The following is a 26,426-nucleotide window of genomic DNA, read 5'->3' as shown; positions in this document are numbered from 1 at the left end:
TTAAAATAATGCAATACAAGAAATGTGTTATCTAGTAACCATTTTTGGACTAAGTTCCATAAATTCAACTATGATTTTGCAAATTAAAATACATTTAATGTATCTCTATCTTAAAGCTCAACTTTGCACGACATGTTGGGAAGGACTCCAACATCTTCTAGAATTTCTTTTAATAAGTTTACCATAGCTTGAATATAAGTGACCAAAGCTCGTTGTAACTTCTTAACTCTCGTCCTTGTAATTGAACTTTGAGGTATACAAATTTCTTAGTCTTGGTATATATCACCTGAATATGAGTGATGTAGGTATAATGACTTACGAACCTGATAGGGCTAAGTTGACTCAAGCCATGAAATTAGGTAACTCTAGGGTCTTGGTAGAACATATAACCTAAAGAATATGAATAATAGAAGATTTGACGAGAGACTATTTTATATATATTCTTGCTAATTTTTATTTTTCAGATGAATCGTAGGTTGCTGGTTTACAGAAACCTCGCAGGTGTAGGGAGACTATGAAATTGGTATCTTTTTCCTATTCTCTATTTAAATTCTATCCCGTAAAATTGTTTTAATTTGTACACGTAAAATTATTATATTTTTGTGTTTTCGTAATTTAAATTTTTTCCCTAGGTCACTTAAATAGAAATTATTATATGATTAAAAAATGGTCTTATCGTTGGTTTATGAAATAGAAATCGTTATTTATGCCTTTGAACTTTGTGTCTCATTTTAATGATACTCTTCCACTTTCAAAATTTTATTAATATTCAAATAAATTCAAAAATATTTTTATAGAAAAAATCATTTTTTTTACGCCTCCTAACTTTATTCTTCCTCTCTCCCATACTTCAAACATATGATCCAAAAACATCTCCATTCTCTGTAACTACCCATTTCAATTAAACTATAAATATTATAGCAATAAAATTAATAAAAAAAATAATAATAATAATGAATCACTAAAAGACCTTCAAAACAAGCTTGCAGACTGCTTGAAGAAAAAAAAAAAAAACAACTAAAGCGTAATGAACACTTAGAAGAGATATTGAAATCTATAGATTACAACCACAACTAACCTAATAAATAGTAGGTCGGTCATTCATAAACAACATAAAAACTAAACTACATACTTTTTTATTCAGCCTAACCATCTGTAAATATTTTCCAAGTCAGGAGTTGTTCCTGAGCAGACTGGAGATTTAGAGTAATAATAAAAATAATGTTTCCTCAAACCATGTAAGTCATCCCAACTTGCATGATGTTCATGTGAGGAACTCGCATTGTTGCTGCACCGCCCCTGCAGTTCCTCCTTAGGAACGCATAGAGATAGTTTATAACAAGCTTCTTAATAAAAAATGAGTTTTTCTTTGCTCGGACATCCCCCTGTGCCAGTAGATATGTAAATCCTGAATCCATGGCTTCCCTAAGGGCTGATAGCTCATACTCCAAACTAGGGTCGTCACCCGATGCCATGATGCTGGATGGCAACCGCGCCCCAAGAGATTCTTCGGAGCTTGTAGTTCTTGCCTCTTCCATCAATGGAATTCTCAGCTCCTCATTCACATCAATACCACCTGGGGTTGGAGAAGAATCCCTCAACCTCTCTGAAATATTATCAAATTCCAACTCATTCAAATTGCTCTCCAGGGCAAGGTCATCAGACTCCTTTCTTAAGAACTTCTCGAGGCTTTCCATCAGAAGCTGCTCAAATGCATGGTGATCTTCCTTCCGCACATCCTTGTAGCCATATCTCGCGATGCAACGAAATATATGGTAGTCTTTTGGACCAACCCTTCTGAACAAAAATCTTTCCTCTTGCGGAACCACGGGTATTGGAACATATTTAATACACACGAACACAATTGTGGAGTGGATGGCTGGAAGGGTGAGAAGAAATTGCCCAAAAATTGCTGGAATGCCTTGGACAAGCTCGTTGTAGAGGAGACCAATTCCTGGAACTCTTACAGTTCCGAGGGTAGATCCCAGTTCAAACAAGAAATCCGTTGATATCTTCTCTCTCACCTCACTTTGATACTTCAACACACTCCCATAGTTCCATATGTACATCACAGAGAGGAAAACGGACGCAAAAGCAAGTGGCAACCACCCACCTTCTCTGATTTTTGATAAAACTGCAGATAAGTAGATAAGTTCCACTGATCCAAATACAAGTGGGAAACATAACGCAAGAAACAAATTTGTCTGCCAGATCAGAAGCATTACTAGGGTCACCAGGGCAGTACTCACCAGCATCACACCAACTTCAGCAATACCTATAACAGGAAGTAATTATTAGCATTGAAATCAAGTGGAATCACAAATACAAACAGAAAAAAATATATATATTTTGTGTTTAAAAAACAAAACAAAACAAACAAAAAATCAGTTAAGTAGGTCTCTACAAGATGAAGGAATCATTTGTCCATGGGTAATGGAAGGATAAGAATTTCATACAAAATATACAGTGCCATCATGGATCAACAACGAATAAAATTGCCCGTGCACATTTACCAGAAGCGTTCGAAGTTTTGTAATCATCAATAATGTGTTGGACGTAAATCCCAACCGATGATAAAATTCATTGAAATGCCCCCTACTACAAGCTACCCCACAACGTAGATTATCAAACGAGGTCCAACTCTCAACATCTGAATACTTAGTCAATAAATCTCGCCACACTTGCCTTGCTTTCCTCTAACTCACTCGACATTTGTTTCCCATTTTTGCCCTCCTTACAGAAGTTCTGGTTGTTGGAGGCTTAACATAAAGTCTTGCTTGTGAGCAATCAAGGGCGTGGGTTGATAACAGATTATAACATTCACCTCCAACAAAAATGCAAAGCGTATGTAGTGCCATAAGAGAAAAAAAAGGGGAGGAAGGAACCTAACCATAAGCATTGGCGATGTCTGTTGTCCTTCGAAATATTGCAACAACAAGTATGCACATTATCATCAAAAACCAATTGATCATAGGGATGTAAATTTGACCCATTCGTCTCTTAGATGTGTGAACTATCTTCATTCTCGGAAAACAACCAAGAGCCATAGATTGTTTGACACAAGAAAAGGTCGCAGATATCATTGCTTGGCTCGCAATCATAGCAGCAAGTGCTGCTGTCACAAAGACTGGCCAAAAAAGACTTGCTGTTTGTTCAGAAACCAAGGACACCAAAGCAGGCTAGTTAAAACGAGAACTTGCCAAAAACGAAGTAAGCCAAATAAATGGACTGAAGTAAATGAATGCTTCCACATTGACAATTATCACCTGGCACAGAATCATAAAATATTCTTGCTGCAGATTCTGGATGTTTCATGAGATATGCAGCCTGACCCATGTACGCCAGGAGAAGGCAGGGGAAAACAACACATGTGAAGGCAATCTGTCCAAAATATACGTAAACTTAAGTTGCTTTAAGCAATACAGATTCATTAAGGGGAAAAATTCAGCAGTTCCTTTTTCTTTGCTCGTTTCTTCAGTGAGTTTATATAGGGTGGTATTTTTTCTTTTTTCTTTCTTTCTTTCTTCTTTTTTTTTTTATTTTTTTGGTGGAGGGGTGAGTGGTTATGGTTTACCTGTATGGCTGGCACGGTGAAATGGCCTAGATCAGCAAACATTGCTTCAGCTCCTAAAATGACATTATAAAACGTTTTACATCTGTTAAGATGAGCCATCTCTATATTTTTCTAGTTCAACTTCATCATTGAATAGATTATAATTAACAGAATGTAGCATAAATAGAAAAAAGAACCCCGTCTGAAGGTAACACATTAAAAACAAGAGCAGACTAAAAGTCGATGGATAACATGAGGGTAGAAGAAGGCAAGTCATACCTGTTACGCACAAAACACAACCACCAAGAGCTGACCATGCGTTATTAGAATTTTTCTTGAAGAATAAATAGATGTAAGCGGGATTGAGAGCCCTTATAACGGTGAGATCATACTTCACTAAATTGTAAATTCCAATAGATCCCAGGCTAAAAAACCACAAAGCAAGAACAGGAGCAAACATAAATCCTACTTTCCCCGTCCCAAATTTCTGTATGCTGAACAAGGCCACAAGGATTATAATTGAAACAACGACCACAGCATCTGCAAACAAGAGAAATTATGAGGACATAATTAAACTTCTATAATGTAGTGTGAAAATTCAATAAGCAGAAGAACCCTTTTGCATTCTAGCCACATATTTCTTTAGATTGACTCTAATCGACACCAAATCAAAATTTAATAGTCCATTTGAGCCATGCCAAATAAAATTTTAATGAACAGTAATAATACATGAATAAGAAAGAAAGGAAAGGTACCAACTTGTATCGAATGACTTTATCTGTCCCTGCAGACCACTCACAGCAGACATCACTGCAGTACAAAGTTAAAAGAATTTTAAAAAGATTACAGTGTAGTACCTTCCAATGCCAGTTAATTAATGATAATGGAATGTAGATCTTATGTCCAATTAAAAAAGTGAAACAAAGTTTACTTAATAATAAGGAAATACAGTAAACACCTCTTAAGTTTGATGGGAGGGAAATTGATCTTAAATATCACCATCTTCTAGCTCTTCCCATAATTCAAGCCAAAATTGCAACATTTTTGGAAAAGGACATGAAAGCTTTATGAAGGGAAGGGGTATGAAGAATCAAAAGGAGGCTCTCATTTGTTGAACCAGAGGGTAATCTCAGATTTAAAGGATCTTGGTGGCTAGTTACTGAAAGCATCTGATTGAAGAACATGGCTCTTTTTTGTAAATGTGGCACTCATTTGTTGCAACTATGGGATGGAGGAAGCAATCAGTTTTAGATCCAAATCAAAAAAAAAAAAAAAAAAAAAATCCATACCTCCAAACACTTCTGAATCCACAATGAGGAAAGGACTAGATGATTATGGAAGATGTTTGGTCAGGGGACACTTCTCTAATCTCTTCACACCAAAGTTCGAACATTGTATATGCTTTTCTCATGATAATACCATTGCTTGTTTGTTTTTTTACAGCTTCTTCGCAATTTTAGAACTTAATAACCAGAGAAATTTTGAATGACAGGGTGACAGAGAACATTACACTCACCTTATTCTAAAGCCCTAAGGGGTGATCTTAGCATCCTCAAGAGTCTAGAATTTGACCAGGTCTTTACATACTCAACATTAACAATCATACTCAACATTATTTTTACACAAAAATGAATTAATAACATGCAATAGAGCTAAAACCATAATAAAACCATTGAAGTTAAACATCTAATCAACTTCTTAGTTGTGTGAGATTGTAAAAGAATTCTTCTATTCATGCACGAGACTTTTTCCTAGTCAACACATGAATTAGACAGGATGTTTTTTTATAAAAAAATCTCCTCTTATGGTTTATTATGCATCTTTTGACATACAAATAATTTTTTGGTTTATTACGGGAAGGAAAAAAGAGACGGCAATCATCGAAGACCTGATATGGCTGGGGTTAGAATACCATCCCCAATAATCATTGAAGTGCCCATCAGAACCAGCAGCAATATAAGAGTTTTCAAGGATGATCGCTTCTCGAGAGTTTCTTTGATATTTAAGGCCCTTTCCAACTCTGGAGTTGGTAGTTTGAGCTTAAAACTTGAGATATGTTCATCAGCTGGCTGACGGTTTGGCAGCATGTTAACTTTGGCGTACCTACAAATCAGTGAATACAATGCAAATGTTCCTCCTACAATGAAGAAAACAAATTATGATAAGGAAATATAGGAAGGGGAACAAAACAATTGCTGAGCTCATACCTTCCCCATTGTCGTTGGCTTTGAGCACAACAAAAACGTATTTTGCCAACGGAATAAGAGCAATTGTGTAAATCACTAAGGATAGAGCCCCCAGGACGTCAACATCTGCCTCAATATGCACCTTGCTGAATACATCAGCAAAGACGTATAATGGACTTGTACCCATATCACCATATACAACACCAAGTGTTTGAAATGCTATAGCAATAGTTTGCCAAATGGAAACATCCTGATTCAACACAAAACAATTCAGTTGAAGAGCTTTAGCTTGTTTCCATCTTTTTTGTTTTTACTTTCTGCTACAGTACAGTTTATTCACATACATGTTATTTTGCTATCACTCAATCCAGGTGGAAGATTCAGAGCTATTGTTGTTTGCACTGTTTAGCACCAAGTAAGTTCACAAATCTCCACAGCTTCTAATGAACATAAGTCCTAAAACGATATTTTTAACAAAACTAAAAGAAGAAAGCAATGAATATATACACTTTCTCGGTAATTTGATCTTAATATGTCGATTATCTTCGTGGCGGGCCAAAGAAGAACAAAAAACTAGATGCTCTATTTATTCACAGGAGCAAGTTAGAGAAGTGGATTGGAAGGGTAGAAAGAAGATATACCTTTAAATGGTGATAGTTGGCACCGGCAATCTCCATAGCTTCAACGTCAAAAGAATCGACTCTCTTGGGCTTCTTAACCAATCTCCTTCTCATAGATCCATATCCATCTCCGCTTTCTCTTTCTTCAAACAGCGACCATGGAGGCGACTCGGAGTCCACTTCACTGCCATCAACCCATCTGTAATCGTTACTGCTGCCAGTAACGCTATTCCTCCGCAGCAACCTGGAGCTACCTTCTTCAATCCGATCTTCTTGCTCCATATTTCCACCAAGTCTTGGATGACCTCGACTTTCCTCCGCCGCAGCTATTCCTCCCTATGCTACCTTCAAACCGAAGTCAGCAAGAAATGCGCAGTGTTGGAAATGCTAATGGTGGATTTAGCAAAACGAAGCGAAGATAGAGACGAGAGTAGGGAAATGACAAAAATCAAGGTTCCAATGGGAGTTAACCTTGGCCTCCTCTCCTGGCTAGTGGCCTACCCGCCGCGAACTGCCACGGTCACTCAATTATTCTGATCTTGCGTCCTGGAAATATAATTGAATGAAGCCACATCGTCACCACCCACGCCTCTCAATAATTGAATCGATAGCTCTTTAAATTATCTCTAATTTAATCAAACATTCAAACATTCAAACATTCAAACATTCAAACAAAAATTGTTTGTTTGAACTGGATTAGGGTTTGTATTGTAAAAGGTAAGTCACTCTGTCATCGGTTCTTCTTCCAAATTTTGATGATTGTCTTCAAGCTTTAATATGTTGAATCGGTATGCTAAGTAGTGCACATAGTTTTTTAATATATCATATTTCAAAATACTCCATTTATTAGTAATTAACCCGTCTTAAGAGGAGGCAGGCGCTCTATAAATTTACCACCCTACCCGTTAATGGACTATGAGGGGGTAGGCGAACGGAAACCTACCGAGTACCTGCGGCAGTAACTCTAACTGTCCTAAGGTAACGAAATTCCTTGTCGCATAAGTAGCGACCTGCACGAATGAGATATTGGGCCCCTATGGTATCTTGTACACATTCTCTGGGGTGTGAGAACTCCTTCTCGTGAATAAACTATCTGCTTGAAACAGTCGTTCGTATAACATCATCAAAATATTAATTAATTAATTTGAAGTTAAGGCGAGGAAGCTAACTATCTTTCCTCTTTTGCGATGACAAACTACTTCAAACAAAATTAACTTAAAATTCGCAAAAAGGTAATACTAATATACACGAGCATATCAGCATAAAGTCTATACTTAAATTTCACTCTAAGATTAGCTCTCTTACAAATTAATGCATTAATAAATTAGGAAACAATAATCCAACAATAATTAATAAATCACGATGGCAAAGAATAATTTTCTTACTTTTCTCCTTAAATAATAAATTAAAAAAAGACACTTATGAACCTGCCTAGTTTCTTTATTCAATGGCGTAGGGAATATATTGACTAATTGATTATTAGAGTTTACAAAATCAAGAATAATATATCTGTTTTATACATGTTCGTGATACTTTAAAAAAAAATAGATAAAAAAAAAAAAAATTTGAGCACAAAAATTAGCAACAGCATATATTATGCTTTGGTTATGAACTATCAAGAAATTAATAAATCTCTCTCGAACTTTTACCGTAAGTAAGCTTCCAGCAAAATTTACAAATATTTAAATATTCTTTTGTTATCATACAAATAATGGTAAGTAAGCTTTCGATAAAATCTACAAATATTTTTAACAGTATATAAATGAGATTTTTTATGATAAGATTGAAATATTGAACGAAGACATACACAAAACACTATATCAGGTCTATTAGCAATTAAATAAAGTAAAGATTCAATCATACCTAGATAAGTTTTTATGTTCATGCATTTACGTTTATCATCCTTGTTAAGTTTAGTGGATGAGCTCACGGGAGTTTTACAATTTTACCTTCACTAAATTTAAACCTTTTGAGCAAATCTTTAGTGTTTCTTTTCATTTACGAAGATATTATCCTTGGATGGTTTAATTTGAAGTCTAAGACAAAAAAAAATTAAGCTCTACCATCATACTCCTCGCAACCTCACTGTACATACATTTAGAAAATTCTTAGATAGAAATACGGATTAGTCGAAATATGATATCATCCACAGGCATTAAAATAATAAAGTCTTACCAAGCTCTTAGAACTTGTTTAAACTTTTTTTTTTTTTTTTAATTTATAGGCATGATTAAATAAATAAATAAAATTAAAGTCGGGAGGTTGTTTTACATTAGCTTTCTTCCTAATATAACAATTTAGAAAGGCACACTTAACCTCTATTTGATACCAGACAAAATTCTATTGAGTAAAAAACCAGAAACATTCTGATAGTTTTTATTCTAACAATGGTGCAAAAGTCTCTTCATATTTTATAGTTTCCTCTTTACAATAACCTTAAACTACAAGTCTAACTTTATTTCAAATCATGTTGGCAGGAGGTACGATATGACCCTTGGAAAGGCTAAAAGTCTTTATGTGGTCATGGAAAGGCTAAAAGTCTTTATATGGTCATGGGGTTTCCTTTCATTTCTCTTGTTGTCGGTTATCTTGTTCGGCCTCTTATTTCGAGTAAGCTTTCACATTTTGAGTGTTTGTCTATTAGAAAAGAGAGTTACTAACTAACTAATTGAGAAGTTAGTGAGTTGATATTTAATATTAAATTATAGTTTACCGTATATATCATATTTGATATTTTATTATAAAGCAAATATCTAGACATTTGTCTTTTCCATATCTTTGTAATTTATTTGATTATATATAGATAACTTTCATATAATTTAGGTGTGGTGGATTAAACAAACATTCTCATGGTATTAGAGCCCTTTCGGTTTAACAACCCTATCCTTTCTTTTCAATGACTTCTAAATCCTCTGTTATTCTTCTCTATCACCACTGCTCGCTTTGATGCCGCAGGGGCAGTCACCATGGTTGCCGCAGGTGGAGCCGATTGATTATTTTTCGGCTCTACCCTATTGACCTCCAAATCACCCTTTGCCATACTCTATACATACAACCTCACATTTTCCAATCTAATCGGCTTTTCCTTAGCCAACATAGCCTCTCTCATTTTCTTCCCAATCAACTCTTCATCCTTCACAGAAACCCTAATCTTAGGATCCTCATCAGCGTTCTCTTTGGAAATATACGGAATCTTGATAAGCCTATCGACCTTCTGCAGAGATTTACCTTTGGAATCTAGGTGCCGCACTGGCCTCTTCGCCAACCAAGTCACCACCGCCCTTCTAGCCAAAATTGGCTCCTTCATCGACTGTGGCGACTCTTCCAGCTTCAACATTGTCTTTGTCCCTTGCTCTAAGTTTCCCCTTCTACTTCTTGGGTTGACATATTCTCACTGGAGCCACGGCAACATCGTCGCTGAGCGACGATCCCTCTTAATGGGTTAAACATGTTCTCACTGAAGCCAAGGCAGCATTGTCGCTGGGCAACGATCCCTCTGCAGTTTTCAATGGCCAAGAAAGTGTTTCTCTACGCCTCCTCCGAACCAAGTTGTTGACATCTTCACGAAAAGTGTTTCTCAACCTCTCTTTGAATTTTTCAGATCCAAGCTTCGTTCAAATCCGACGCTCAGCTTGCGAGGGGTGTTAAGAATATTTAGTACTAAATTATAGTTTACCATATATATCATATTTGATATTTTATTATAAGGCAAATATCTCGATATTGCATTTTCCGTATCCTGTAATTTATTTGATTATAAATAGATAACTTTCACACCTACCAAACGTATACTTTAGAGCTTTCAAGTCTATAGTACAAGTATTTTTGTTCTCTAATGCATGTTGTTCATAAGTTAGATCATTTGCAACCTCGACACTCGTCTTTGCATGACACCCTAACACATTACAGATTGGAGTACTATTATTCATCTAAGTTTAGTAGGGGTACGGTTATAGCGAGTAGCCAATTTTTTTCTGAACCTTATGGTGTTCACTCCGGGTGGCTCCCATGTTACCTCGTGGCTGACCTAGTTGAGACTACTTTCGTGGTTATAACTCATTATTAGTTCATTCGAGTATATCAACCTCCTCGATATTTGTATGGGATCCTAGAGAACTCTCTACAAGTTCTAGTATGGTGGCTAGCCTTCCTTAAGTTCAATGATGCTTTCTCCACTAGTAGGCATAATGTCCTAAGCCCGTAACTCATAAATTTATGAGGTTTGGGTTTCCCTCAAGGTTAGTTGTGAGCGTGTCAAAATCACGATGCCGCACGGTTGAAAAAGTATGACCATGACACCCTGCGTGACACATGATTTCTTATTATTTTTCTGCGGCCACGTGTTCATCTTCCCCAATGCATATTGCACACAATCTTTCACAAATTAATTTCTAGAATTGGATCACGATTTCTGACTTATTCCTAATTTCTTTAAACTTTTGTATATATTTCTACTTAAGTCATTTCCACTTAGGTTCCTTCACCAAAGTGGTAGAGTTCTCATTTTTTTCAGTTAAAATTAATTTTTTTTGAGTGTAGGGATGCTTTTGAAAAGCATTTATTCTATTTAGGAGATTATTTTGAACAACTGTTGTGAATAAATCTAGGTGTGAATACGCATGGAAGACCGGTTTTCATTTGAGGTCCAAAAACAAGAAGATTTTAAGAAACATTTACTTTAAATGAGATTAATGTTTTCCATAGTTGACAAAATTATATGAAAATGTTTGTTTGGAGGGCTAGATTGAAACTCTTCAAATTTGGTGAAGAAACCATATTGAATCAAAGTTTGTAGAAAAAGTTGTAAAATTATAAAGAAAATAAGAAAATCGTGAAAACGGAGGAACTCTTGAAATTCTTTCGAAATTCATATGCAAGCATGCTCGTAGGAGATCGAACCCAGTTGTCTAACTTGAAATTTTAAAAGAAAAAGAAGGCACGTCCATGGGTCTGCACGAGAAAGAAACGTGTGTGGGACGTGAGGTGAGCTATTTTCCTTTTGTTTGACCTTGTTTGACTACTTTCTGGTCCGATTTTGATACAAAGCCTAATATGATTTGAATTAGGACCAACCAATGAAATTTTTGGAGATTTGGAGAATCGAGCGAGCAAGAAACATAAGCGGAGAAAGCATGCATGACCATCATTTAGTCATTCTTTGAGCTGTATTTGTATGAATCGGTCAGACATGCTAGCATGCGAGCATATCTTGCTCTAGGTGGTTAGATTGTGAATGAGTAAGACTTTAGAAAGACAATTTGGATGAGAATGCAATGCATGATGTGGTAAGTTACTCAAATGCCCTAAGATGAGATTTATTAAGATGCATATTGTTACTCATGTATTCTGCTATGCTAGAAAGGAGGATGAGATGTTGTGATGTGTGCTCTAGGTGATTGATGAATATTATTTTTCCGTCGAACTTGCATGAATGTTTAGATAATGTATTTCATGTTTTATGTGATTGATAGGAATATCTCCCTAATAAAACATGCATGAATGTACTAAGTTAAGGTTAGGGCGTTAGAGCTAGGACGCTTTCACGTTGACCTAGGTCAGTATGTTTTCAATAGATTGGGCACCTTAGAATCATGAGCGATGATCAATTGTTAAGACCATAATGCTCCAAAAAATTGGATTAGCCTTTGAGGAGCTAGTTCCTAACGTCTTGGAAATGTGAGTTGAAATTTAAACCACCTAGACACCCTAATAATCTAGTAAATCTCTGTGCCAAGGATGAATAAAAAATATTAAGTGGCCTAGTAGTAATGTGAATAGGGTTACCATACCTTGTGCCCCTTATCTCCTCTGATCTGTCATTAGCATTAGGGATAAGGAGTCAACCCAAGGGAAACGTCTGATACCAAATGATAAGAAATCAACCCAAGGGAAAGCTCTGGTGCCAAATGATAAGAAATCATTACAAGGGAAGTAAGATTTAGATTACCTTGTTGATCGAATATCTCAAAGAAAAAAACACTTATTTGAAATTTGAATCACTCTACAAGCAACATTGATCCTGCCTAGTTTGAATGATTTTAAACATGCAATCTAAACAACATAGAATTGCAAATGAAAGGTAAGAACACTTAGCCTTAATAATAAAGAATCACTCCAAGTGAAAGTAAAATTCAGATTACCTTATTGTTCAAATATCTTAAGACAAAAACACTTGTTTGAGATTCAAATCACTCCACAAGCAAGATTGATCATGTCAAGCTTGAATAATTCTACATGTAACCTAAACTATATAGAATTGCAAAGAAACTTAGCTATTGGCTAAAGGAGCGCACAAATGCTTCCTTTACTACCTTTTCTAAGCCTATTTTACAAAATAACATATCTCTATATAGCCTCAAAATGAAACTACCGACCTTATATGAGACATTTCAAGAGTTTCTAACTTTCATAACTTGTGACCATAATTAGCCACTGTGTATACTTTATGACTATAATTAGCCACTATGTATACTTTAAGACTATAATTAGCCACTATAAATGTAACTTTAAAGTAAATAAAAAGTCTTAAAATACATTAATGAAATACAATATAACGACCTTAAATTTTCTACTTAACATAAGAGCGCTACAGGTGTGCCACATAGCACAATAGGAGGCCGACACATGTGCATGCGAATTTGGGTCAAGGCGTGGGTCGCGCGCAGATGTACGAGTCGCAAGCTGTTGTAGACTGATTTGGGTTCTGGGCTGGCTGCATGTATTGGGCCTAGGTACTCGGTTTGGGCTGCAGGCATAAGGTTGGGTTGGATGTGTGGACTGGGCTGAGGCGTGCTGTTGGGCTGAGGGCAGTGGATTGGGTTACAAGGCAGAATAGATTGAAGTTACGGGTTGTGCAAACGATATTCGGTTAGGATTCGACCCGACCCGAAGTCCACGGACTTCGTCTTCTCCACCCGACTCGAGCGATAATCTTCGATGAGTTTCTCTCTCCTTTGTACGTCATTTCTCGTTCTTTTTCCTCCCTGTCAACCTCTCTCCTTTCTTCCCCACGAAGTTTTTTATGATGTGTTCATGCCTACAACCACAGATCCAAGAGATTCTAAAAACTCAAATTGGAGCTTAGGCCCGAACTTCTTAGAGCTTAGAGAAAAGCCACTGGTAACTTACTAGAATTGGATGCGACAAGAGCCTACAAGTAGGTTACTTGCCGAGTACTTTTGTACTCACTTCATTCTACATTTCTTTTTCAAGTATTAGTTGACTGCGAGTCAAGGTAGGAGAGTGTTAGAGAGATACACAGTTATAGTGGGAGTCATCGCAGGACATCAGTTAGTCTGTAAATTTTAGGTCTTATTGTACGGTTTAAAAATTATATCACAATCCCTAGCCCATTATAGGGGTCATAAAAAAAGGAAAATTGAAAAAAAAAAAGTCGGTCAAAGTCAGAGGGGCAAAAGAGATTATAGGGGTCTTGAGGATTTTCCACATAGCACCTGCAAAAGACAAAAGTGTGAGAAAGAAAGTTGAGAGAAAAACTTTAGAGGGAAAAGTAAACCTCTAGACTTCTCGTCGAAAAATCATTATGAAAGTTCACTTTCGACCAAGACTTACCCACTGGAACGTCTTCTTGAAGAAAAGGAAGACTCGTGTAGTTAAGGGTCCATCTTCCATCAAGATCCAAGAGAAATCTGCAAGGTAAGATCTCGAACGTTCCTCTTCAGATCTGAGATCTTCCTTTGGAAATAGAGTGCTAAAGTTTGTTATCTTCATCTAGGAAGATCTGCGGCTGATTTCGTGAAGAAAATCAGACGGAACGTTGAGATCTGAGAATTTTTCCAAGAACGGTAAGGATGTTAATGAACATCCTTTCGACGCTCATAACTCGTCATATGGTTCAGCAAAAATAAAGAAAAAAATACTAGCACAGATTTTGTAGAACGATCTAAAACTTTGATGAAGAAATCATTTCAGTTTGGATTAGAAATCGGGAGATAAAAAAATGATAAGAACGTCAAAAAACTAATCGAAAACCCACTTTTCTGTTAGGAGGAGAGATAAGGCAACGACGTGCCACGTGTCAACCGGCGAGAGGTCTCCCGTGCGCCGATAACCACCGGACACGCGTCAAACACCGCCTGGAGCGACGCAATTCCAGCCTTCTAGCGACACGCGTCCACGACAGCATCAACCTGATTCGCGTCATCAGCCAACCTGGTACCCACGGTCCACCCAAACCACCGCACCCGAACCGAACCGACGACTGCGGCTGCATAAAAGTGCGCACGCATGGCACTCGCACGTGGAACCTGCAAGTGAGCTTGTCCTGGCGCGTGGCTAGTGCGTGGAAAGCGTGTGTAAGCTCGTTTTCGTCCCGTTCGACTATTGTTTTTCCAATTTTCCTTCTAAATCCAATTTTAACCATATTTTTATATGAAATAGGATTTAATTGGTGAAAATCAATTTTTTTTTGACACGCTTATTATTTAGAAACGCTAACGTAAGGGCACGCGTCATCTAAGTAAGTCACCACATGGAACTTTAAGTGGTAGCTTTCCACGATTGAATGTAGGTAATTTGATTGTTAAGAGTACGGATGTATTATGTCAAATATTATGAGAATTATCTTAGTATTGAATGTATTATGTCAAGTATTATGAGAATTCATGCTGAAAGGAGGATGGGAACTTGTGAACTCTGTGCTCCAGGAGCTTGATGGATGTTATCGCCCTGTTGAGCATGTTCATTTATTTTTGTATAAATTATGTATGATGATGCTAGATATAGCTGCTTGCACACTCAGTTAGTTTTCATGAACCAATGTAACGATAAGTCTAGGGTTACGTGGTTAGAGTGACAAGTCATTATAGGGTTTTGTAGTTTTCATGAACCAATGAACCAATGTAACGTTGAGGAATGTGGATTTTCACAGAGGAAAGCATGTCCCAGGGCGTCAGTCGGTCTTACCTATTAATACATTTTGTCCTTCATGTTTTCTTCCATTGTCAAAATAAAACTAGTCATATATGGATTCTTTGTGTTGAAACGCTTTTCTTGTGAAATATATGATTGATTTTTTGAAGTGATGTTTTCCTTTGAATTTCATGCATACACACTACACGTCATTGTCATTTTGAGTAACGACTTGAGGTTAAATATTGAGTCTTAACAAATTTGGTATCAAAGCACCAGGGCATAGGTCCCGTAGACACTTAAATTAGAGAGTCGTATTGTCTGTGACACGCCCATCAATTACGTGCCGCTCACGACCAGACAATCTCAAGGATTTGAATTTTGAAGTCAAGAGCTAAGTTGTTGTTGTGTAGAGAATTTACCATGGCTGTTTGTTGTGTTATAATTGCACATTTACAAGAGGATGTGCTTTGAATGAATTGTAACTGCAATTTTTCTATTGTGGTAGCTAATGGCACCAATGAGACGTAGACCCTGTCTCGGGCTTTGACCCAGAAGGGGAAGAAGAAGAGTTGCTCAGGACACTGTTGTTCCATCACTTGAGGTGGAACAACCTGAACCTCAATTGGAGGTTGGTGAAATGCCCCAATGGTACAAGAGTTCTATACCATGGGCATCAAGATCAGGAATGAGTCGAAGGAGAGCGATGACTCAATACTTACCTGATGCAAACTCTACTACTCCTTTTCCTGAGGCGGTTCCACCGGTGCCCACCAATAATATAGAGGTTCCACCTAGCGAGCCAACAATTAATCTCACTACTGATGTGCGACAGGCATTTATGTTAACCTCTATGGAAAATTAGACTTAGATGACTCAGATGATGCTAAATTGTTGGCTAACCAAACAACAATGCAATAGACCATACAATAGAGAACAACGCAATAGACAACTTTGAAAGGGGTCAGAGACTCAGGGACTATGAATGACTATGGAGTCTCATTATCTGAAAGACTTCCAGAGGCATAACCTGCCTTCCTTTGACGATGGTAAAATAGATCCTGTCGCAGCAGAAATCTGGCTCGAGGCTATGGAAACAACCTTCTTTTTCATGAACTATCCACTGGACTATCAGGTCCATTAGGGAACTTATATGTTAAAGTGAGAGGCGCATATCTGATAGAAGGGTGCTCAAAGAATTATTTCACCGCAGGGAGAGTCTATCACTCGGTGTCTGTTCAAAGAAGCCTACCTCTGCAAATACTATCCGGTTACTGCCAGAATGAAATTGAAGTCAGCGTTCCTAGAACTCAAGCAGGGTGCAAATCCCTGGAGGATTATGATTTGGAATTCAATAGATTGGCAAGATTTTCCCCAATATTTGTCAGCACTAAAGAGCTGAAGGCTGAACATTTTATCGCTGGTTTAAGGGAGACATTAGAGGTTATGTGGCATCTCAAGCATCCACAAATTATACAGAAGCCCTCAAAATGTCGACCCTCATTGATATGCCTTGTATTGACAAATTACAGTTAGGATCAGCCCAAACACCCCACACCGCAGCCCAAGGAAAAAAGATAAACCGGAACCTTCCCAGAATTGGCAGGCTGCCCCGTGTTGGAATTATTAATCGAGGAAGAGCCCCAAGACTGAACAGGAATCTATGTTCTAAGTGTCAGTGCTCTCACCTGGGGGAATGTCGACTAGGAACTGATGTATGCTACAGTTGTGGCCAAACAGGACACTTTGCAGCAAACTATCCTCAAAGGAGAGATGATAACACTAACTGATCTACAATAAAGAATCAAAGGGGCCGGGGTGCCCAACAGTAGCAGGGGCGAGCTGTAGCCCATGCAACCACAGGCACGCAAGTCGACATACCTGATGTAGTTGTTATAGGTACACTACCCGTCTTTGGTCATTTGACTTTTGTATTATTTGATTCGGGTTCTACACACTCGTTTATGTCTTAGGAATTCGTTGAGTTAGCGCACCTAGAAAACGAACCGTTAGAGACCATCCTATCAGTGTCCATCCTGGCTCACGAGCTATTGATGGCTACTCATAGGGTTAAGGGAGGAAGTGTGACAGTGATAGGACGTGTCATAGAATCTTCTTTAATAGTGTTAAGTATGCAAGACTTTGATGTCATTTTGGGTATAGATTGGCTAGGTGAGAATCGCGCTCTAATAGATTGTGAAACTCGAATAGTTACTCTCAAACTCTCGTCAAGGGATAGTTTTACATATAAGGGAGCCACTCCCAAAAGAACCTCAAGCGTCATAACCGCACTAACGGATAGGAAGATATTTGCAATGGTGCAAGTGCATTTTTAACTAGTTTGACCCTAGACAGCAGTAATGAATAGATAATCTCGTCAGTACACATTGTTAGGGAGTTCGTTGATGTTTTCCCAGATGATTTACCAAGTTTGCCCCTAGTTAGGGAAGTTGACTTTAGGATCGACCTAGAACCAAGAACTGCACCGATCTCCAAGGCACCCTACAAAATGGCACCTGTAGAACTCAAGAAATTGAAGGAACAATTACAGGAGCTATTGGATAAGGGTTTCATACGACCTAGTGTATCGCCATGGGGAGCTCCTGTTCTGTTTGTCAAGAAGAAGGATAGATCCCTATGTCTGTGTATAGACTATAGAGAGCTGAACAAGGTCACCATAAAGAATAAATATCGCTCCCAAGAATCGACGACTTGTTTGATCAATTACAGGGAGCAACGGTTTTCTCCAAAATTGACTTGAGGTCAGGTTATCATCAGTTGAGAATAAGAGAAGAAGATATACCCAAAACGACCTTCAGAAGTTGCTATGGACATTACGAGTTTCTCGTCGTGTCCTTTGGCCTTACCAATGCACCAGCCGTCTTCATGGAACTAATGAACAGGGTGTTTAAGGAATTCTTAGACACTTTTGTTATAGTGTTTATTGACGACATTTGGGTGTACTCTAAGTCAGAGGCAGAGCACGAAGAGCATTTGAGGAAAGTTTTGACCTTATTTAGAATGCAGCGACTGTACGCCAAGTTTTCCAAGTGCGAGTTTTGGCTATCTGAGGTAGCGTTTTTGGGTCATGTGGTGTCAAGAAGAGGAATCACAGTGGACCCAACTAAGATAGAGGCCGTGATGAAGTGGCCAAGGCCGACCATAGTCACAGAAGTACGGAGTTTTCTCGGATTAGCTGGATATTACAAAAGGTTTGTCCAGAACTTCTCCAAAATATTTTCGGCGCTAACTCAGCTAACCAAGAAGGGAAATCCCTTTGTGTGGACATCAGCTTTTGAACAGAGTTTTCAGGAACTCAAAGAGAGGTTGGTGACAGCACCAATCCTCACAGTTCCAAATGGATAAGGGAATCTAGTGGTGTACAGCGACGCATTAGGAAAAGGTCTAGTGTGCGTGATATGGAAATCAACCCAAGGGAAAGTATGGAACGGATTACCTTGATGATCAAGATCAAGAGTAAAGAATACTGATTTCTAAACTCGTGATTCGAATCACTCCACAAGAGGTTTGATCAATACCACTTGAATGACTCTAGCATGCAAGTTCTAAACACAAGAATTTGCAAAGAAGAATTTAGCTCTCAACAAAGCTAAAATAGAAATTCTATTCTTAATTCCAAATCTGATGTCTAATCAAAGAAAAGAAGGCTGTATATAGCCTTTACAACCTTAACCTATGTGATACATAACTCCCAAATTAAATGGGCTAGTAATTGAGAAATACCCATAACCTCCATATTAAAATGGCTAGTTAATGGTGGAATATAGTAACCCTATGTGGGTTACAATATAACCTTAACTCCTCTATTTAAAACTAGCTTAAATATGACAAACAAATAGTTATAATTAAATAGTACAATGAACGAAATGTGCTTATTAGTCATCCTTAGACTAGTTTCATAAATTCAGCGGAGTTCATTAAATGCAACTTAAAGTCCATTTAATTCATCATTTTCTTGAAGCTCAACTTTGCACAACATATAAGAGAGGTCTCCAACGTCTTCTAGAATTTCCTTTGATGAGCTCACCATAGCATGAATATATCTGTATAAGGTTTGTTGTAGCTTCTTGGCTCTCGTCCTTGTAATTGGACCTTGAGGTATGGAAATTCCTTGGTTGTGGTTCATATCATTCTCCCCCTCTTGAGAAGGATTCGTCCTCGAATCCAAGCCATCACCTACATCAAAAGGACTCAAATCAACAACATTAAAAGTTGCACTAACACCGTACTTACTTGGTAAATCAATTTTATAAGCATTGTCGTTGATACGCTCAAGAACTTGAAAAGGTCCATCTCCTCGTGGTAAAAGCTTAGATTTTCTTTGAGTAGGAAATCTTTTTTTTTCGAAAATGCACCCAAACCCAATCTCCTGGCTTGAAGATGACAATCTTACGTCCTTTATTAATTCGAGTGGCAACCTTGGAATTTTGTTTCTCAATTTGTTCTTTCACTTGCTTGTGCAGTTTATGAACAAACTCAACCTTAGCATTTACATCAAAATTCACAAACTACGGTATAGGTAACAAGTCAATGGGGGTTAAAGGATTAAAGTCATAAACAATTTCAAAAGATGTGCATTTAGTAGTGCTATGAACAACCTATTATATGCAAATTCTATAGATGGCAAGGAATCCTCCCAAGTCTTAAGATTCTTATCAATAATAGCCCTAAGCATAGCAGTCATGGTCCTGTTAACAACTTCAGTTTGTCCATCCGTTTGAGGATGACAAGTAGTTGAATATACTAGCTTAGTTCCTAACTTACCCCATAAAACACGCCAAAAGTGGCTTAAAATTTTTACATCACAATCACTAACGATGCTTTTAAGAATGTCATGCAATTGTACAACTTTCCTAAAGAACAAGTCAGCAATATGTTTTGCATCATCAATTTTGTGACAAGGAATAAAATGAGCCATTTTAATAAATCGATCAATCACAACAAAGATGCTATCATAACCTTTCCTAGTCCTAGGTAAACCTAAAACAAAATCCATTGATATATCAATCCAAGGACCATTAGGAACCGGTAATAAGGAGTATAAACCATGTGGTTGAAGCCTAGACTTAACTTGTTTACATGCTATGCAACGAGCACAAACTTTATTAACATCATGTCTCATTTTAGGCCAAAAAAAATGTTCAGAGAGTCTATCATAAGTTTTAGAAGCTCCATGGTGTGCCATTAAACCACCTCCATGAGCTTCCCTCACAAGTAGCTCACATATGGAACAAGATGGTATGCAAAGTTTGCCTTTTCGGAACAAAAATCCATTTAACAACAAGTAATTATCCACAACGAGTCCTTTTTCACAAGATTCAACAAAAGGAGCAAAGAATATGTCATGTTGATACAAATCCTTTATGTGTTCAAAACCCAACAACTTAGCATTCAAAGTATTGAGGAGGACATACCTTCATGATAAAGCATCTGCAACAATGTTCTCCTTACCTTGTTTATATTTTATGACGTAAGGGAATGTTTCAATAAATTCTAACCACTTAGCATGTCGTCTGTTGAGTTTATTTTGTACTCTCAAATGCTTTAAACTTTCATGATCCGTATGAATAACGAACTCCTTAGCCCAAAGATAATGTTGTCAGGTTTGCAATGCACGAACCAAAGCATAAAGCTCTTTGTCATAAGTTGGATACCTCAAAGATGCACTAGTCAACTTCTCACTAAAGAACATTAAAGGTTTTTGATTTTGCATTAATACAGCACCTATCCCTACTCCACTAGCATCACATTCAATTTCAAAAGTTGACTCAAAATTAGGTAATGCAAGCAAGGGAGCAGAACTCAATTTTTCTTTCAAAGTATTAAAAGCAAGTTCTTGATCTTTTTCCCATATAAAGGATACATTTTTCTTAACAAGTTCATTCAAGGGTGAAGCAATTGTACTAAAATTCTTAATGAACCTACTGTAGAAACTTGCAAGACCATGAAAACTTCTTACCTCACTTACATTTTTAGGTGTAGGCCAATCTTTTATAGCCTTCACTTTCTCCTCATCAACCTCAACACCATTAGATGAAACTACAAACCCAAGAAAGTTAACTTTGTCCATACAAAAGCTACATTTCTTTAAATTTACATACAAACATTCGTTTCTTAAAGTAGTCAAAACATTGCGTACATGGGTAATATGATCATCTAAAGATTTAGAGTATACAAGGATGTCATCAAAATAAACAACCACAAACTTACCTAAGTATTCTCGTAAGACATGGTTCATTAGTCTCATAAATGTACTAGGTGCATTAGTTAATCCAAAAGGTATAACCAACCATTCATAAAGACCATACTTAATTTTAAAAGCTGTATTCCACTCATCCCCAATATGCATGCAAATTTGATGATAACCCGATTTTAACTTAATCTTAGTAAAAAGACTACATCCATGCAATTCATCAAGCATATCATCTAATCTAGGAATCGGATGCCTATACTTTATAGTTATCTTGTTTATAGCCCTACAATCCACACACATACACCAAGAACCATCTTTCTTAGGTACAAGAATAACTGGAACAGAACAAGGACTCAAACTTTCACGTACATACCCTTTAGCAAGGAGTTCACTTACTTGCCTTTGTATCTCTTCAGCTTCCTTTGGATTAGTCCTATATGCTGGTCGGTTTGGAATGGGCGCGCTAGGGAAGAAGTCAATCTTGTGTTCAATTCCTCTAAGTGGTGGCAAACTACTAGGCATCTCCTCAGAAAATAAATCTTCAAACTCTTGCAAAAGCACAACAAAATCACTAGGCAAAGAAGGGTTAAGCATGTTCGTAAAGTAACAAGACCCCTTGCACATAAGTACAAGAAAGTCCGGTTAGAGAGCAAAGCATTCCTAGCCTCACTTGATCTAACATACAAGCTTACTGATTTGGCTTTTCTCTCTTTTTTTGCTCTAGGCTGAGTGCTACTCTCTTGCTTTTCACTCAAGCTCTATTTATCACTTGATTCTTTTTCAATCTCTGCTTTTTTTTTTCAAGTTTGCAATGATCAATAAATACATCTTTTGGAGACAATGGAACAAGAGTAGTTTTTCTACCATTGTGAGTAAAAGAGTATCGATTTGCATACCCATCATACATTACCCGACGATCAAATTGTCAAGGTCTCCCCAGTAGTAAATCTCCAACATGCATGGATACAACATCACATAAAACATCGTCAACATATTTTTCAATAGTAAAAGAAACAAGAGCTTGTTGAGTTACCCGTACTTCCACATGATCATTCAACCATTGTAGCTTGTAGGGTCGTGGATGTGGTTGTCTTTAAATTAAGTCTTTTGACCAGAATGGAACTCATAACATTGGTGCAACTACCGCTATCAATGACAACACTACAAGGTACAGATTGAACAAGACATCGAGTTTGAAATAAGTTCTCCCGTTGGTCTAGGCCGTCCTCCTTAATGTGGGTGTTTAGAGCTCGTCGGGTAACCAAAGATATATGTGTAGGGTCCTCTTTACTAAACTCCTCACTCTCATCAGTTTCCTCATTTATGTCGTCATGTGCCTCATCATCCGTAACAATTTCGCCCTCCTTGATGGTCATAATTTTTGCATTTGGGCAATCTCTACTATAGTGTCCTACCCCTTACATCTCCAACACTTTAAATCCCTATTTCGAACATTAGACTTTTCTACTTTTTCTTTCCCTGTTCTAGAACTCTCACCTTTCTCAAATTTAGCTTGAGGCTTCTCATTAATCTCTTGATTTCTATGCTCATAATCAATGTTCTTACTTTCCTTTTTCCATGTAGAAGTAGAATTGGGAAATTTTTTAGAAGAATACCGTTGAGACCTTCGTTGGATTTGCCTCTCGATCTTAATTGCAATGTGCAAAAACTCCTCGATATCAGAATAAGGCTGTAAATCAGTCTTGTCTGCAATCTCTATGTTTAACTCATTAAGAAACTGCCCCATGAGAGCCTCCATGTCCTCATCGAGATCAAGTCGATCCATCAATGTATCCATAGATTTGCGTCCTTGTTTCAATGCTTGAAGCTTTTGCACCATGTCCCGTCCAAAATATTGTGGAACAAAACGCTTCCTCATGGACTCTTTGAATTCGTACCATGAATCAATTGGTGCTTCAAGGTTTCTTCTCCTACTTGACATCAATTTATCCCACAAAATTTGAGCATATTGTTTGAATTGAGCAATGCATAACAGTACCTTCTTTTCATCACTAAAATTATGACAGTTGAACACCGACTCCACCGTTTTCTCCCATTCAAGGTACTCCTTTGGATCGGTTTTGCCATAGAACTTGAGAAGTTTTAATTTGATGCTCCCCACGTTACGATCAATTCTATCATCATAAGGAACGCGTTGTTGTAAATTATGATACCTTCTTCCATGGTCTCTCCCTCGCATCAATTCACAACCAACCGTATGTGGATTATCCTCGTGGTGATCAGAATTGGCGCCCTCATATTTATCGGTTGAGGGCGCATGTAGTGGAATCCTCTGTCGAGCTTGATTTTGAATCTCCAATCTTCCTATTCAATCGGTCAACTCTTCTATTCCTCGGATTAGTCTTTCCATGGTTCGTTGTTGTGCTTCTCTCAATCGTGCATCAATAATGTTAGGATTGTCGTCTGGATTTGCCATGCTACAAAAGAAAGTTAAAAGGAAAAAAAAAGGACCTCACAAGCGCTCCCTCACGTGTGTTCACTCGTAAATGTAGTTCACTCGTGTTTAGCACTCAACATTTGAATCAATGTATCACTTCCTTTCAAACTCACCCTCACAATTGAGCACACACAAATTACACTCCAAAATGTAAGCTAAAATAGAAATTTTATTCTTAATTCCAAAATCTGATGTCTAATCAAAGAAAAGAAGGCTTTATATAGCCTTTACAACCTTAAACGATGTGATACACAGCTCCCAAATTAAATGGGCTAGTAAATGAGAAATACCCATAACCTCCATATTAAAATGACTAGTTAATGATGGAATATGGTAACCTAGGTGGGTTACAATATAACCAACTTCTATATTTAAAACTAGCTTAAATATGACAAGCAAATAGTTATAATTAAATAGTGCAATGAATGAAATGTGCTTATTAGTCATCCTTGGACTAGTTTCATAAATTCAGCGGAGTTCATTAAGTGCAACTTAAAGTGCATTTAATTCATCATTTTCTTGAAGCTCAACTTTGCACAACATATAAGGGAGGTCTCCAACGTCTTCTAGAATTTTCTTTGATGAGTTCACCATAGCTTGAATATAACTGTATAAGGTTTGTTGTAGCTTCTTGGCTCTCTTTCTTGTAATTGAACCTTGAGGTATGGAAATTCCTTGGTCGTGGTTCATATCAGTGTGTGCTCATGCAGAAGGGTAAGGTGATAGCTTACACTTCTAGACAACTGAAGGAATATGAACGAAACTATCCCACTCATGATCTCGAGTTAGCAGCAGTGGTGTTTGCATTAAAAACATGGTGACATTATCTGTATGGAGAGAAAATTCAAGTATTCACTGATCACAAGAGCCTCAAGTAACTATTTACGCAGAAGGAGCTTAATATGAGACAGAGGAGATGGTTGGAACTAGTAAAGGATTAGGACATCGAGATCCTGTATCATCCAGGCAAGGCCAATGTTGTAGCGGACGCATTGAGTAGAAAGGTTGTTCATACTTCCGCGATGATTATCAAGCAAGAAAGAATACAAGATGAGATGAAGAGGGTTGGAATCGATATTGTAATTAGAGGTGGTACTACCCAGATAACACAGATGACTATGCAACCCACACTGTGAAAATGAGTTATTAACGCCCAGAAGTCTGATGAACACGTTAGGAAAGTGTGGAGTCAGACAGAGACAAAAAGACCAGTATGGTACTCTATCTCCTCAAACGGGGGCCTACTGTGGAAAAACCGCCTGTGTGTTCCCCATGACAAGAAAATCCTAAAGGATATTATGACGGAAGCCCATGATACTTCTTACAAGTTCCACCCTGGAAGTAGAAAGGTGTATAAGAATCTTAAGGGATGTTATTGGTGGCTAGGGATGGAGAAGGACATAACAGATTTCGTAAGTCGATGCTTGACCTGCTAGTAAGTGAAGGCCCCGAGACAGCGCCCAGCAGGATTGCTACAGCCCTTGAAGGTTCCTTAGTGGAAATAGGAAGCAGTTTGTATGGATTTTATCTCAGGTTTGCCCAAAACCAAACAGAATTTCAACGTAATCTGGGTAGTTGTTGACAAGCTTACCAAGACGGCTCACTTCATCCTAGGAAAATCCACATATCGTGTGGATCGGTGGGCTCAACTGTATACAGAGAGATAGTACGCCTGCATGGTGTACCGATGTCCATAGTATCTGATCGGGACACCAGGTTCACATCTCAGTTTTGGGAAAGCCTTCAAAAAACATTGGGAACTCAGTTAAGGTTTAGTACAACATTTCATCCTCAGACGGAAGGACAGACTGAAAAACTGAACCAAATCTTAGAAGATATGTTGCGAGCCTGTGTCATGGATTTTGCTGGGTGCTGGGATGAACATCTACCTCTGATAGAATTTGCTTACCATAACAGTTATCAAGTGACTATCTAGATGACCCCTTTTGAGGCACTATATGGGCGACCAATATTTTGGGAAGAAGTAGGCACGCAACAACTATTGCGACCAGAGTTGGTTTAGGTCACCGATGCAGCAGTACAGAAAATTAAGCAAAGAATTCTCACCGCACAGAGCCGACAAAAGAGCTATGCAAATTTGCGTAGAAGGACCTCGAGTTTGAGGTGGGTGACCATGTGTTCCTGAAGGTAGCCCCTATGAGGGGGTGATGAGGTTTGGAAAGAAGAAAAGTTAAGCCCAAGGTTTATAGGCCCTTTCGAGAATTTAGAGAGAGTTGAGGCTGTGGCTTATAGGATTGCTCTACCACCAAACCTCACCGTTGTTCACAATGTGTTCCATGTGTCTATGCTGCAAAAGTACACCCCATACCCTACTCATGTGATCGAACACAAAATGCTTCCTCTTCGAGAAGATCTGTCATACGAGGAAAGACTTAGTAGAATTTTGGCTCGAGACACTAGGCGACTGAGCAACAAAGTCATTCCCTTGGTGAAGGTTGCATGGGGTAACCATCGAGATGAGGAGGCGACTGAGCAACAAAGTCATTCTCTTGGTGAAGGTCGC

At 37.9% G+C, this 26,426-nt stretch overlaps 1 protein-coding gene across 1 annotated transcript; it reads right to left on the bottom strand.

Annotated features, from left to right (window-relative positions):
- Positions 1-1,018: 1,018 nt before the first annotated feature.
- LOC111792853 (Potassium transporter family protein) lies at positions 1,019-7,100 on the bottom strand. Its single transcript, XM_023674457.2, has 10 exons — positions 6,831-7,100; positions 6,381-6,704; positions 5,761-5,989; positions 5,442-5,690; positions 4,313-4,363; positions 3,833-4,093; positions 3,575-3,627; positions 3,267-3,381; positions 2,891-3,145; positions 1,019-2,275 (listed from the first exon to the last, which is right to left on the bottom strand). The coding sequence occupies exons 2-10, from the start codon at positions 6,639-6,641 to the stop codon at positions 1,230-1,232; spliced, it is 2,520 nt and encodes an 839-aa protein (XP_023530225.2). The 5' UTR covers positions 6,642-6,704; positions 6,831-7,100; the 3' UTR covers positions 1,019-1,229.
- Between the last annotated feature and the right edge of the window lie 19,326 nt (positions 7,101-26,426).

Source organism: Cucurbita pepo, chromosome 1 (assembly GCF_057944985.1).
Source record: "Cucurbita pepo subsp. pepo isolate OVF chromosome 1, ASM5794498v1, whole genome shotgun sequence".
Lineage (NCBI taxonomy): Eukaryota > Viridiplantae > Streptophyta > Magnoliopsida > Cucurbitales > Cucurbitaceae > Cucurbita > Cucurbita pepo.
Note: the sequence above shows the minus strand (reverse complement) of the source record. Positions and strands in the feature narration are given on the sequence as shown.